At 34.7% G+C, this 15,903-nt stretch overlaps 2 protein-coding genes across 5 annotated transcripts; one reads left to right on the top strand and one right to left on the bottom strand.

Moving 5' to 3' along the window:
• Nucleotides 1-1,228: 1,228 nt before the first annotated feature.
• Nucleotides 1,229-1,642, bottom strand: LOC146538656 (protein GVQW3-like). Its single transcript, XM_085187079.1, has one exon. The coding sequence runs from the start codon at nucleotides 1,640-1,642 to the stop codon at nucleotides 1,229-1,231; it is 414 nt and encodes a 137-aa protein (XP_085043205.1).
• Nucleotides 1,643-5,530: 3,888 nt separating this feature from the next.
• LOC146538655 (spermine oxidase-like) lies at nucleotides 5,531-14,532 on the top strand. 4 transcript variants are annotated; one of them, XM_085187222.1, is made up of 9 exons: nucleotides 5,585-5,650; nucleotides 6,110-6,179; nucleotides 8,638-8,820; nucleotides 9,407-9,616; nucleotides 10,236-10,452; nucleotides 10,836-11,014; nucleotides 11,630-11,897; nucleotides 12,664-12,767; nucleotides 14,185-14,532. In XM_085187222.1, the coding sequence occupies exons 3-9, from the start codon at nucleotides 8,645-8,647 to the stop codon at nucleotides 14,420-14,422; spliced, it is 1,392 nt and encodes a 463-aa protein (XP_085043348.1). In that variant the 5' UTR covers nucleotides 5,585-5,650; nucleotides 6,110-6,179; nucleotides 8,638-8,644; the 3' UTR covers nucleotides 14,423-14,532. The 4 variants fall into 4 exon arrangements, with proteins under 4 accessions (XP_085043349.1, XP_085043348.1, XP_085043351.1 ...); XM_085187223.1 differs by lacking the exon at nucleotides 6,110-6,179 and having other exon boundaries at nucleotides 5,531-5,650; XM_085187225.1 differs by lacking the exons at nucleotides 5,585-5,650; nucleotides 6,110-6,179 and adding an exon at nucleotides 7,953-8,104.
• The last annotated feature ends 1,371 nt before the right edge of the window (nucleotides 14,533-15,903 follow it).

The raw sequence follows: 15,903 nt of genomic DNA, 5'->3' as shown, positions 1-15,903 counted from the left end.
GTAAAAACGAAAATTCAATGAAAATAACGAAAATAAAATAAAATGGTAAATATAATCTGACGGATGACATTATTTTTATACTTTAAAATATGCAGTGGCGTAGCTAGGGGGGGTGCAAGCGGTGCGGTCGCACCGGGCATCAAAAGGAAAGGGGCATCAAAGTCGACGATAATATTTTTTTAAAGGTAGCCAATGTCACATTTTAGTGTCTGACACTTGATCTACGTGAGAGTAGAAGACACTTTGGTTTTATTTCGAGAAATCAATCAATCAATCACTTTGGTTTTTTTTTTGTTTTTTTTTTAGACCTTAGACCATTTTAAAGGGCATCAAGTCCCCTAAGCCGCACCGGGCAGCAAATACCCTAGCTATGCAACTGAAAATATGTATCTAGTTTGAGAAGAAGTTGACTTTTGGGTGTTTTTACATTTCAAGCATTTAAAAATTATTAAATTTAAATGAAAAAAATATTTATTTTTTTCATTTATTGTATTCGTTTCTTTTTACGTAAAATTACATTACATCCTAACTGTAGGGTTTCGTCGCTCAATAGTTATTCATAGTTTTATGAAACATTAAAAAAAATAAGATTGAAACAAAAAAAATTAAAAGTAAAATTTTAACAACAACTTTCAGCGGCTGTGCTGAAAAAAAATTACTTGTGTTTTTTTCTACAACTAATTTCGAACACTGCTGGTATTCTTACAGAATATTTTCTGAAAATTTCATGAGGCTAGCTCAATAGCACGATAACACGTTAAAAAATGTATAAGTATATTCTAAAAGGGATAATATGTTAGAGATATACAATTTGCTTGCATTCAATTTTAAGCCTTATCGTTTTGGTTTTACGTGTCAGTTCCGCTTTGCTAACTCTTTTGGCATTTCTTTAAATTTCCTTCTTTCCTTCTGTAATCGTCAAATTATTCTCTCTTTGTGTATCTTTTGTGTTAAATAATACGTATCTCACAAAACCGCAATAACCGTATTATCTGGGGTACAACACTAACATCGCTATATATACGAGGTGTGTTCAAAAAGTAAGGTGACTTTGTATTTTTAAGAAAAAATATTTATTTATTTATCAATATTTATGTTGTCCCCTTCAAAGTAATCCCCCTCAGATACAATACACTTATGCCAACGGTTTTTCCAATCGTCAAAGCACTTCTCATAAGCACTTTTCGGTATAGCCTTGAGCTCTTCCAGCGATGCAGTCTTTATCTCTTCAATCGTTGCAAATCTCCGTCCTTTCATAGGTTTCGATATCATAACCATATACCCATGATTCGTCACCAGTTATGACCCTTTTGAGTAAATCTGGGTCGTCGTTGACGTCTTTCAACAGTTCTTGAGCGATGCTCATGCGACGGTTCTTTTGGTCAAAATTTAGCAATTTCGGAACAAACTTCGCTGATACACGTCTCATGCCCAAAACGTTAGAAAAAATTTCATGGTACGAGCCAAGCGATATACCAACATCCTCAGCAACTTCTCTGATAGTGATTCGACGATTTTCCAGAACAATTTTCTTCACTGCTTGAACGTTTTCATCAGTTGTTGACGTGCTTGGGCGTCCAGAGCGAGGCTCGTCATTGGCATCTTCCCGGCCATCTTGGAAGTTTGTACCACTTGTAAACATTTTTTTTACTCAGAACAGTTTCACCGTATGCCACTGTCAACATTTTAAGTGTTTCGGAGCACTTTATTTTATTTTTTACACAAAATTTTATGCAAATCCTTTGATCCATATTTTTCGATAGCAAGAAATCGCCGAGCACGCAAAACACTTATAACCTTTACGCCTCTCCCAACCAAACAAAAAATGCTATACACTTGAAACTTGGTACAGATGTTCGAGAAGAGTGTACCAACATAACAAAATAAAAAAATCGATAATCGAAAGTACGTTGCCCGCCAAATTTGAAAAGTCACCTTACTTTTTGAACAAACCTCGTATGTATTTCACGATTGTTGTATTTTTTTTTTTTCAAAATCTTTAAGATATGAGTGTAAAATTAAAATAAGTTTATAATAAATCTCGTTAATTTAATTTAAAACTACAACCGGATATGTACAAATTTTTAAGAAGTGAAGTCACTTATTTAGCTCACGTTATCAGCGATAATGGCGTTTCTCCAAATCCTGATAAGGTAAATGCGGTATCTTAATTCCTTCTATCTAAAGAAGAACATCTATTTTAACAGCTCCTCTGAACAGTAAATCGCATTTGACAATCTATAACAAAAATTAATTACCGCTTCAATATCCGATTTTTTCACAGGATTTCGTAGTAGCTAAAGATCCAATTAACGACGTAGATGGGCATGCGGTTTTATCACAAGGTCTACAGGTAAAAATAAGCCAATAGTAAATGTGTCACGCACTTTAACCCTAACATACGATCACGTGGCTTGAGATCGTAACTAATCAATGTTGCTGTTGACATGACCGCGCGCCGCCGTGTGCCGCGCTAGTTCCCGAGGCGGACGGAGGATGGAGGATGAGGCATCTATTGATTTACTAATTAACGAAATTGTACCTTAATGTTACTATCAGTTTTTCTATTAGTGAAATGCAATATCTTACAACACTATTCAACGCAAGCATAAAAAAGTCAAAGGATGCAATCGACATCCTAAAGTACTTGAAAAACCGACTTTCGTGTAGTCTTCGTGTGGAATATAAAGTCACAGGCAAATAGCCTCCTCCATGTTCATTCTCGATGAATGTATATACTAGAATGCCGCGCGGCCATGTCAACGGAGGGTAAATCGACCCGAAGAAAAATATTCTACAATATACATTATTTGAAATTTCAAATTGATATAAAATAATAAACCCTCTTAATGCAACATGAATATGCATAATAATATATAAAGCTATAAGCTTCATATATTATTATTATGCATAAGCTTTATAAATTATAATTTGCTGTTCGTTATAAAGCTATAAGCATTATAATAAACAGCAAATTATCTCTAAATATTTATGTAATGCTGATATTGATATTTATGCTGTGCGTAGAAATGTAAAATTTGGACAGATGTTTACTTTCGTAATCTTAACATCCACTAAGAAGGGATTTTGAAAAATTTTAACCCTAAGGGGGTGAAATAGGGGTTGAAAGTTTGTATAGATTTTTTTTTAAATCGCCACTGATTTTTATAAAATTTGACACAGACTCTTAAAAGTATTTAATTGAACACATATTTCATGGTTTATTTTAATTCATCCCCTAGGGATTGAAAGTTCGTATGGAAAAATCTCTAAATCGCCACTGATTTTTATAAGATTTGAAATTGAGACTCTTAAAAATATTTCATTGAATACGTGTTTCATGGTTTATTAGAATTTACCCCTAAAGGTGCAAATAAGCAGGCGAAGCTGTGCGCGTTCGCTAGTTTACAAATAAATGCGTCATTAATTATTAGCTATAATTGAATCGAGAATGACACATTGCTTATAGGTCCCAAAATAAAAGTTATGCAATAGAAAATAGAATAACTGTATCCAGAGTTGCTAGTGCCGTGTCAATTGTCAAAAAGTAAAATTGTAAAATACCCTAATTACTAAACTGCTACTAATTTCATCACTGATAAGTACGTGATATAACATTTAAAGTAAAATAAATATTACAGAACTATTTGTCATACAAATACCATTGACTTTAATCGATTGTTCCATTACCGGTACTAGTATTTTAAAAATACTTGTATCTACTAAATATTTGTACATGCACTTTATTAATTAAGTTTAAATGTTTTATTCTAAAATTTTAATGAATTCCAAATAATTAATATGTATTACGAAATCTTCCTTAGATGTAAATTTTGATATAACAAGTGATTATTGGTGTAAAAGGGATATAACGACAGCATATCATATCTTTATCCAATATCTCTTAGTAAAATTAATCTTGATAAGTAAAAATATATTAATTGTGAAATTGATAAATTACAAAAAAAAAAATAATTTGAAAATAAAATCTCATTTTATATTAAATATGGTCTTTATTATTCAACCTTTATTTATATATTAATTATAATTTTATTTTTATAATATTATAAGATTTATAATTATTTTAAAAATAAATGTTCTAATTGCAACATACTATTAGTTCTGCGCACAGTATCTCAATCTTGAATCAATTCTTTAATAAAGAAGCAAACAAAAGTAAATCCAATTCAATTGAAATGACTGAGATATCTTCATCGTCTAGTGATGATTCAAATTCTCTCTCTTTAATCTCTCCCTGTTGATAAATGTAAACAAATTTATTAAGTAAAATCTCGATCCAACGCAAATAGAAGTGTTATTTTTTAAACCGACATCTGTAAAAGGAGGCAATTCGGCTGTTTTTTTGTTTTTATGTTTGTAACCTCAGAACTTTTGACTGTGTAAATCAATTTTGATGATTCTTTCTATTTTATTTGAAAGCTAGTGCTCCCCGTGTAGGCCCATTTTAATTTGGTCCATTTCTGACAACGGCATCCATGAGAAAAACACACAAGTCTTAAATTTGCATTAAGTATATGTGCTCGACAAATGGACGAATATCCCCCCAATATTTTGCCAATCGATTTCGATTATTCTTTTTTGATGAGAAAGGATACACTTCAAATAATTTGATGAAAATTTGATAAAGTGCTGATCATGGGATCCGGTTGAAATTGAAGAAGTCTGTTTTCTTGTTAACCATTATAATTATTACTTGTTATTCCTAGCATATTTATATAAAAAATAAAATAAATAAACTTCACACTGTATCCCGCACACAGCAGGATAGACAGAGGGAACCTATTATTAAGACTCCACACTTTCTACCGAATTCTAGAAACATTGTGTGCTCCCTTTGCCTACCCTGGACCCTGCAGTGTGCGGGATACAGCGTGAAGCTGATTTAATTTAATTTTTAATTTAATATTGTTTCTTGTTATTTTCCATAGCATATGGAATAGCGGATCAGCAAATGCATTTATTTTTATAAAATATAAAGTAATAAAGTTAAATAAAAACCGATTTTTTATATTGCGTTTAATGAAATATACTTAAGTATATTATTAATCTCATTTATTCTAAACATTAAGGTTTAGATTATAAGATGTCCAAACAGAAAGGTTGCAGGTTATTTTTTGACTGGCATAGGAATAATGAAATCATGCAAAATACATATTTATACTACTAGTAAATAAACTTAAATAATGTACATTGTTCTCGGACCTGGATTAGCAACACTTTCCTCAACATCACAATGTTGAAAATCAACGTCAATGCCGGCGTTAGTTGCAGTGCGTTTGAAGAAATGAAATCTACTAGATCCAATGTTCTCTTTATTGCCGTAAGATGGGAAAGGGGACTGTCCGTGTCTACCCCACAAATTTTACTAACGAATAAATTGCCCTGAAAAATAAAAAAAAATTACACGAACATATCTGTGCAAAGCAAACCAGGCCCCACCCAGAAAATATCTCTAGATACGTCTATGTAACTTTCGTGTTACCGCCCTTTTTCCAGCCTTACGTTACTAATGGATGGCCCCTTATCTCAAGCGTTCCATACTATATAAATGATCGCGTTTATCTTATTTATATATTCCAATACAGACTTGAATCAACATCAAATTTCTTATAGGACCAAATATTTTAAGGTATGTGGCCATTTTATTTATATACAAGATGTTTTTAATATTAAAGTACCTAATTGGATGTTATTCCCGACTGCTAAGGAAGGGTTATTTGTTAGTTTATATATAAAGTTTTAATGGTGACTCAAAATATCATCTAGAATCTAGACACTTGCTATAAGGATAGAGAAGGTAGATGAGAGTGGACGAGGCGAAAGTTGAGTAATTTGTTTTTGACCAGTGACACTGCCTACAAAACATGTTTATTAACAATTTATACGCACTAACTGAGAAGCCAGTCGTATGCAGCTGTCAGGTGAACGTGTCAGGTCGTGGGTTCAATTGCCATTCGAGGAAATTAAGTAAACATTTGATAATTTCATTTTCTCGCTCTGGTAATCTGGTCGCGTTCGGCAACTCAGCTCTGATTCCGGATTACACCGTTTATCACATGTACCAAATTGTCGTGCCCATACACTTTAGTGAGCATAGTGGCTGACGCTGCTGTAGCATGACGGGCGTGGTTGCGACCAACGCACACTTCTCGCATTGTGTAAGTACTTTCTATATCTTTATCAAAGTTCTAAAGGTCCTCAAGGTTGTTTAAAATTTTGGCAAACTAAATCATATTAGCAAGCTTTAATTTTACATATATTAATTCAAGTCCTCTTATGAGCACCCAAACCAATCCGCTGGCTCAATCATCCTCCCAAGGATACGCATACTGTTTTAACTGCATATTAGACTAATAGTCCTCAAAATTTCAGCTTTGCTAAAATGACGTAGGTCTGGGAGCTCTGGGATCTTGGGCTATTTCTTAAAACAATATCTCTCTAAAATTGCTATTTATATCCTTATGCGTAATAAGATATTTACGTACATCATTTAATTAACAAGGTTTATTATCTAGTGGAAATCGTGATAAAGCATCGGCACAATTATTGCTCGGTGTGACTGATATTGTATGTAATACTGATAACCAGATGATAAAATAGCAATTTGATTGCATTTGATTGCACAACATAGAGTCATCCGAATGGGGACCGGGTCGTTGGGGGCCGAGTGATCTGTGAAAGGCACTTTGGCTGTGCGTTCTCTACCGCATTTATCTGGATACCTGTAATTGTCTGGTCTGTCTGGAGTTACACGTGGGCGCCGGTGGTCACTTACCATTAGATGACCCGTACTTTTGTTTGCCTTGTCTTTTCCATAAAAAAACCGCCGAGGCTTCCGTACCAATTTCAGGTTGATAAGGCAACGGACTGGGCATTGTAAATTAATTTACGGCAATTAATTTGGTGATAAGCTTGATTTTTTCGGTGCTTCTAGTGAACATAGATATGAATATTTTTATTACTCCTCTTCGATCACTTGTTGTCCGTCTGCCGTCTGTCAAGACCCAATTATCTGCAGATCGCATGGAAATATCGTCGTGATTTATAAGATAACGTAAATCGTCGATACACTCGTATACAATCATCGTTCAGGTGTCCAAAATGGATCAACTGCGACTACTATCTGTAAAAGTTTTATTATTGAATCTACGTTTTGGGGGAATATTATTTAGCAAGTGTTATTAAAAATGTTAATGTCCTAAATATATATTTTGTCAAAATACAGTAAGTTAGTTATCCCTATACGGTAACATTAATATAATTGAGTTCAAAAGTATTATTTTAAAATAATTGATAGATAGAAGAAACTCATACCTGATGAATAAACTCGTCATTTAAATGACTTTTTTTTTAATTAACCGATTTTGATGAAACAAACTGTAAATGCTTTGCTGAGTTTTAAGTAAATCAGTTCAGTACTTTCGGAGATAAGCGTGATCATACATACAGACAAACAAAAAAACTGCTTTCCGTTATTCTTTTTAACTATCTGTATTTAGCACTGAGTTTAATCAACATCTCTGTAAATGTACATATACTAACTAACACCACAAATAGTAAATCACAATTTAACACAGTACAGTATACAACAAAGTCAACTACAATCATATTTATGAAACAGAACACGATTAATACAAATTTCGAAAGAAATACTAAAGTACCTATAGACAACGCATCGAAGGACAAGCATCGATTGTTAGAATAAAATATGCCATCGACAAGGGGTAGTTGAAACTCGTTAGTGGTAGTCGGTTCAATCGACGGCAGCGAACGAATTTTATTATACAGTTATTTTACAAAGAATATTATAAATCCTTACCCAAATCAATAACGTTACATTTAAGGCTGTTTCTGAACGAGTAAATTAGATTATTCATTGACATGAACACATTAGACTATCAGTCAATTCTGGTTATTAAATGAATAATCATGTAGTTTAAGCGGGCGAAGCCGGGCCGCTAGTTAATAATATGCTATTGTTTTCTTAGTAATAAATAAGTTTAATAACTCTTAAAACCCAAGATTATTGGGAGGAACGGGGAAAACTTCATCCTCTCTTTTCTCTTTCACGCTCTCCTTAGAGGTAATGATTATGTTATATACATTCTATGATGAGAGGAACGTTGGGTTCCGCCACCCATAACGTCTGCAAATTGTCTTGACACCAATTTTTTTCTGTTTACTCTATAGGTACGTATACAGGATGGAATTGTCAGCACCACTTTAAATGAAACCACAGTTTTAACTACTCTATAAAAGCCTAATATAATTCAGAAAAAAATTATTCCCAAAAATGAAAAAGTTATTCTTTCAAACTAAATAAATAATAAAATTATCGTTTTAAAATAAAACGCCATTTATAAAATATAACATAAACACGCACACCTGTCAAAGCGGCAACGTCGCACACGTATGTGTGCGTCCCACGAAATACAGGTATGGAGAAAAATCGTGAAATGAAAAAAAAAATCCCATGTCCAAACTGTTGAGGTACCTTGATTAATGTCTTCAAGTCTGGGTTAGAAATATTTTACCCTATATGCAGTTTCAGTAAAAGGAGCGCTGCCTCTTCCATCCTGTATATACAAGATCTACAAAATAATTACTTTTTCTCAGATCTACCATGCTTAACTTATATGATACTATAATCGTGGGCCTGGGCTCCGCTGGAGCAACAGCTGCGTCTACTCTTGCCAAAGCCGGAAAAAGAGTCCTCGCTCTGGAAGCTCAGGAAAGGATCGGTGGAAGAGTCAAGACTATTACATTTGGTGATGGTATGGTAGAGGAAGGTGCTGAATGGTTAGTTGCTATAATTTTTAAATATAAATATATATTTAAAAAATTAACGTCATAACGCAGGGGCACAAGGGTGCGACTGTAACGCGTTGGTTGTGGGTTCGGTCCCCACTCGAGGAAACGAAATAATTACTTAAACTTATATTCTCGTTTCTTCGCTCTGGTATTCGAAGCGCGGTGTTGAGCTCCGCCACTCAACACGCAATACCTCCAGAATTCAACAGAAAGTGTAGAACGGAGTGTGTTAATATTATGTTCCTTCTGCCTACCCTGCTGCGTGCGGGATAAAACGTGAAGCTGAATTGAATTTAATTTTATTTAAATAAATATATAAGTAATAGAAATCATTGTAATAAATGATTATTAGAATGCTTCGATTTAAAATGTTTGGCTCATTATAAACGGTACATATTGAACTGGCACAAAGGCTCACTAAATATTTTTCAACTATAGAGGGGCCAAAAGAAATAAGAGTAAAGACAATGGTGGAAAAAGAGGTTGTCTCTCTCTCTCCCTCTCTGCTTACATAGGAGATTCTAGCTGCTTCCCCTTTCAAAAGGCAACAAATATAATGTATGTATATTTTCAGGATTCACGGCGCCGTTAATAGTAGAGTATACGAAACGGCAATTAAGAATAACATATCAGTAGTTTCTCAACAATTACCATTCCTTGTGTATAAATCTGATGGGACGTTATGTAAGGATACATTGCTGAATGAGCTCATCGATTATTGCGTGTCAGTTGTTTATAGTCCACCAGAAAAACCTGAAGCCTTGGGTAAATTTATTACCAGAAGGTAAGCGTTTTACATTTTGAGTGAGGATGGGTAATTGATTTTTTTTATGAAAAAACACAAGGCAAATGAGTAAGTGATCACCGCCGCCCACGATCCCGTGTAACACCAAGGGAGCTACAGGTGCGTTGCCTGCTGTTAATATGGAGATACGCGCACTTTTTGAAGGTACGTACGAAGGACGTATCGACCTGGGAATATTGCCGCAGGTAAGGCATTCCACAGTTCCGTGGCGCGTGGAAGGAAGTTCCTACGAAACCGCACAGCAGTGGATGGCCACGAATCCAGATGATGCGGATGGTATTTGAGTTTGTGGCGTACTAATTAGCTTAAAAGATGATTCAGATAATTTTAATTAATATTTTATAATAATTATATTTTATAATAATAAATAAGCCTGAGGTGGCGCAGGGGCACAGGCGAGCGATTGTAAATACGATCGATTACTACTCGAGACAATTAAATATATAATATTTTCATTTTCTCGCTCTGACAACTAGCAATGAGAAAGTAGGGAACAGAAGTTTCTGAATGGCGTATACCAATACGGTGGAAACCTTTTCCTTTGCCTAACCTACTATGTGCAAGATACAACGTTCAACTAAAAAAACGATTATTTTAGTTTAATAGGTTATCTAAAAGAAAATCATACCGAAATGCTAAAAGATGAAGACGTCCTGAATGAGTACCTAGAATTGATGAATTTAATTATAAATAATTATGAGGCTTCTAACGACTGGAATGACGTCAGTGCTCAAAGTAATTATGAAGACCTTGAAGGGGATCAGAATATGAGCTGGCATAGATATGGATATAAGACGTTCTTCGAACTTTTATTGGTATTTTTTTTTATTTCTACCCTTATAAAGATTTTTAAAATTCTCATTTTTCTAAAACATTTCTATAATAAATATTATCATTCAGTATAAAACGGTCAACAAGTCGTGGCCTCCCTGATTAGTTAGCCATAGACAACGGCGCTGATCTAATAAAAAAAAACTCTCTTTCTGTTATATTACACTTTTAGTAAATGTACATGAACATGAACCCGCGAACCTGACCTCTAAGTCAACGTGTCTCAGGTTAATGTTGTAATAATGAGCAATTATTACTTTTCTTGATGTTTATATTTTGCCTTCATGCCAGTGCTTAGATGGATGCTGCAGATTCAAATTTAGCTATAAAATATTTTTTATTGTATATTTTTTTAATTCTACCACAGAACACGTACAACAACGGCCCAGGCTACCCAACATTAGATATAAAATTAAATAAGGAGGTAGCACACATAAAATGGCCACACAACTCTACCGCAAGTGTAGAAGTGCTATGTAAGGATGGCGAGTTGTATAAGGCGGACAATGTTATTGTTACAGTGTCTCTTGGTGTTTTGAAGGAACGGTAAGTTTTAAAAGTTACGTAATAATTAAGCCTAAAATTCGAAAGCTGATGTACTCAACGAACCAAACAACTACTACTAGTGCTGAGAGCGGGAGAGAGGAAAGTAAGATGCTAGACGTTTGCGCTATTTGTTCCAGTCTATTTTTTTAACGCGGGACAGCGGTTTCTTCTTTTTTCTCAGTCCACCGTAAATATTGTTAATGAATTCGTAGCACACGCCTGTAAACACGATGGTTGTAGGTTTGATTCCCAATGTGTCCAATGAATTAAGTTGATCTCCTCGCTGCGGTAGATGAAGCGAGGCGTTGAGGTCCGAAATTCAACTGGAAAACAAGGCGGCGTGTGAAGACCGAAGTGTCTTAACATACAGCACATCTAGTTTTCTACAGAGTGTTTTTCTCAGCACCACTTTAAATGAAACCACAGTTTTAACTACTCTATAAAAGCCTAATACAATAGCAGCAAGTATTCAGAATAATATCTACTAATTAAGTACTCCAAATTGACCGAAAAGTCTAGAGGAGAGTGACAAATCATGCAACTTGTTTTCTAAAATAAGAAAAACACAATGTTAAATAACTTAAATAAAACCCAAAAATTAAACCTTAATTTCAGACACACAAAACTGTTCCTGCCGTCTCTACCGCAGGAAAAAGTTAAAATTATAGAAAACATGTCCATCGGCGTAATGGATAAAGTTATATTAAGTTTCGACGAGCAATGGTTGCCGAGCGGCAGATTCTTTACTTTCTTATGGAATGGGGAGGAGAAGAGGAAAGTAGCGGAGGAAGATTATTGGACGACAAGGATTTTAGGATGCAGCACTCCCATGGGTGCCAAAAAAGCTTTGACATTTTGGACTAGCGGAGAAGTTGGGAAAATGGTGTGTTTGTCCTATTTTAATAGTTGTTATTCAGACATTATAGAAGAGAACGGCGGCACAGCGTTCGTGTCGGGTCGTGCAGACAGCAGGATAGGCAGAGGGAACCTAATGTTAAGACACTCCGATCCCCTTTTTCAACTCAACGGCCTGCTATGCCTGGACACCAGAGCGAGAAAAATGGAACTAAATTAACTTAGCAGGGTATCCTTTATCCCTCGTCCACTGTCATGAACTTATTCATACTCTAGTATCTTTGATACTGTGTCAAAGATCAACCGAGGTCTCCCTCTAAAATGGAAACATTAATTATTCGTTACCTCGAGTGGCATCGAACCCACAACCTATCCGGTTGAGCCATTGGCATCCGGTTAGCCAAACCGCGGTGTTTGGTTATGCCACTCAACATGCAATGTATCTAAAATACGTTATAAGTAGAGAACTATTTTTATTTTACCTAATTCACATAACATTAAAAATACAATTAAAATGGTAGGCAAAGGAATCTTGGGAATCTAGTATTAAGATATTGCCGATCACCACTTTCCGCCAAACTCTCGACGCGGTGCGAGTTGAGTAGCGGAACTCAACAGAGCGCTTTGCCTAGTTACTAGAGCGAGGAAATGAAAGAATAAATATTTCATCTTTCTGAGTGGAAATCGAACCCGCCACCCAGCCACAATCTTGTGCCCCTACGCTACTACGGCCAAACAAACTGAAACGTATCACTGACTTTTTTATTTAAAATGGTTTCTTTACTATATTTTAGGTTGAAACCTTACCTGAAGATGTAGTAAAAAAGAAAATAATGGAACTTCTTAGAAGGTTTTTAGGTAAAGACATGATGATACCAGAACCAACTGGCATGATACGGTAAGCGTTTATATAAAACTAGCGGCCCACTCGCGGTTTCACCCGCGTGAACTATGTTATTATTAATTTCTGTCTTCATGGCTACGTCCTAGTGACGTCTATGTAAAATTTGAGACTCCTAGCATTTGTAGTAACGAAGTTTCATACAAACTTTCGACCCCAAAAACAATCCCTTAGAAGTAGAATATTGCAAATTCCCGCAATTCCTTAGCGAGCACTTACGTTCTTTAAATAACTCCTATGCAAAATTTGATTTCCTAGCACATGTAGTTTCTGAGATTTCGTGATGAGTGAATGACCTTTCGATTTTATATACAGGGTGTCCCAGGAGTCAACAATAAAACGAAACCAGGTCCAAGTCGTGACAGTTATGAGAAAAATATAAAAAAAATCTTTGTTATGTATTTTTCATATTATATTGATTTTAAAAAACATCGGAAAAACCGACACCCTGTGATGGTTTTTCAAGTCCCAGGACTACAAATATTACTCTTTCTTCATTTTTTTTCTGTAGTGTAATCATGAGTAACCCTTCTGTGAATTACAGTTTAAGATTGAAACATACCTGCATCAGTTTTCAATAAAATGTGGTATTTTTGCCAAACATTAAATTCAAAATATTTACTACACCCAACTTTAACCGACTGTACTATAAAAAAAATGTACTACACTGTTTTTGCAAGTAACTTTAAAAGTTGGCGCTAAATGCGCCAACTTTTAAATCTGGATAAATCTGGATTCCGAAATGGTACGACACTTGCTGAATTACTTCTTTGTTGAAGAGAGAAAAATCGAAATACACGATAATCGGGATGACGTTCAACGTTTTGGTATCTTTTCCGATACATTCTAGCTGCAGCATTAGCATTACATAACCACTCTCCATGAATGAAATGCATATTGGCAATGTGTCAAAGACCGAGTATATGGCCTGCGAGAGCTCGGACTCGAGAACTATCCTTATAAGTTCTGGGCCAGCCCCAAAATTGGAAAAGTTCAGGTAACTTGGATCCGTCATGCACGAGTCTGGAGGCATCGATCATAATCTCCTTGGCCGGATAAGAGTTTGGACGGTATCCTGCGATCACAGACCACACCAGTGACCTCCCGCCTTAGCCCAGGCAACGCTTATCCGACTTAGGGGCTGGCCCAGGACTTATAAGGATAGTGTTCGAGTCCGAGCTCTCGCAGGACGTAGACGTCACTAGGACGTAGCCATGGAGACAGAAATTAATAATAACATAGTTCACGCGGGTGAAACCGCGAGCGGGCCGCTAGTTTATAATAAATGTTAGAATACAAAGTTGATGGAATCACCAATCAACATATAATGTCTTATAATAATTCAGACATTAGGTGGGAAAGTGTCTTGACCCTATAATTTTTACCTATCCTAATAATAATTCTTTCTTTACAGATCAAAATGGTATTCCAACCCGTTTACTCGCGGTAGTTACACATACGATAATTTATTGATACATGAGTATCCGAACGCTAGGGCCGTACTAAGAGAACCCCTGGTCGATGAGTCGGGGAATCCTCGGGTTCTTTTCGCGGGGGAGGCCACGGATTCAGTACATTTTTCTACCGTACATGGAGCTAGTGACTCTGGTTATAGGGAGGCTATGAGATTATTGCCTTCTAACAAGGTTTAATTAATAAAAATTGCATAGTTCCGCTTACCGACACAAAATGTTTAAATATTGAGCGTCTTTGACGGAATGTCTCGGTTTGTCTTTACAGTTATTTCCATTACATTTGAAATATAATGTTTTTTTTTAATAAATTATATAAAAAATGTGTGTTTTTTATTTCGACCCATTTTCCATTGTAGTGGAAAATTACAGAATAAATCTATACATCCACACATGTGACCTGACATTCACACGTAAAATAAAAAAGTTAATTTTCTACTGGATCAGGACTTATTGAACTCACGACCACTTGAAACTACTCAAGTAACAATAACGTCCTTATAAGAAAAGTATTTTCACAATGAACAAACAATAATCTACACTAATATAATAAAGCGGAAGAGTTTGTCTGTTTGTTTGTTTGTTTGTTTGAACGCTAAGATCTCTGGATCTACTGGTCCGATTTTCATTGTTTTTGTTTTGTATGAAAGCTGCATTCTTCAGAAGTGCTATAGGCTATATAACATTACATTACATATATATACTAATATATTTTAAAGTACTTTCTAATTTGACATGCAATTTATTCTGCCATGTTAATAACAACCGTCGCGTCGCTACGCATCCGTTACCGCGACATTTTGATATTCATCCTTATGAAAATAAATATAATAGTCACTTTTAGCATTTTATCTAGATTGAAATTATAGTTTACTGTATAACATACTAATAAATAATTAAGGAGATGTCACTGATTCCAAATGACCTAGCCACCTAGCGGGCGGCACAGTATGACCGACGCGAACGGGCAGATGACGTTGACGGTTTTATAAATTTTCATACATTTTCGAACTATTGTAAATGTTTATGTAATTATTTGCTGTTTATAATTAATTTAAGCTACACTTTGGTTCTCTTCTTATTTTATTTGATATTGCCCGCTAAAATTATCCTGCTTAATAGAGAGAAATGTTTAGTTATTTCGTAGAGTCAATATCTATGTACGCACGCACGGAAAACTTTAGGTACTTTTTCTAAACTTTAGGTACTTTTTCTATTAAGAATATCTATCCTTTAGTTACTTTTAATCCTTTTGTTGGTTAATTTCAATAACTCAGATAATTTTTTCTAATAATGTATATCTACTTATTATTCTTTTTGATTATTTAAGCTTATATTTACTTACTAATTCTATTGAAAATTGAAAATAATTTAATGAATATATTTAATAAATATTCTTATAGTTGAAGCAGGCGTAGCCGCGTCCGGGTCCACTAGTGATTTTATAAGAGAAATTATAATGACTTTTCTTTATCTTCCAATTACTGTAAAATAATTAAAACAACGAAGTTGTTTAAAATTCTTTATACATACATAATAACATATGAAAACTTTTATATACACGAATAATGAAATATATGACGAAAAAAATCTTGTTGTGTTGACGCCAAGAACCCACATTTTATTTAAATCCAACTAAATTAATATGTTATTGAAAATAA

Source organism: Heliconius melpomene, chromosome 6 (assembly GCF_056956725.1).
Source record: "Heliconius melpomene rosina isolate 202511_hmr_F chromosome 6, ASM5695672v1, whole genome shotgun sequence".
NCBI lineage: Eukaryota > Metazoa > Arthropoda > Insecta > Lepidoptera > Nymphalidae > Heliconius > Heliconius melpomene.
This window is presented reverse-complemented; position numbering and strand designations above follow the sequence as displayed.

Bases quoted from the DNA above. Each gene is read 5' to 3' on its own strand.
- LOC146538655 (XM_085187223.1), top strand. From the start codon at position 8,645: ATGCTTAACTTATATGATACTATAATCGTGGGCCTGGGCTCCGCTGGA. The intron at 8,821-9,406 runs GTTAGTTGCTAT...GTATATTTTCAG, and splicing joins GTAGAGGAAGGTGCTGAATG to GATTCACGGCGCCGTTAATA. The intron at 11,898-12,663 runs GTGTGTTTGTCC...ACTATATTTTAG, and splicing joins GCGGAGAAGTTGGGAAAATG to GTTGAAACCTTACCTGAAGA.
- LOC146538656 (XM_085187079.1), bottom strand. From the start codon at position 1,642: ATGTTTACAAGTGGTACAAACTTCCAAGATGGCCGGGAAGATGCCAAT.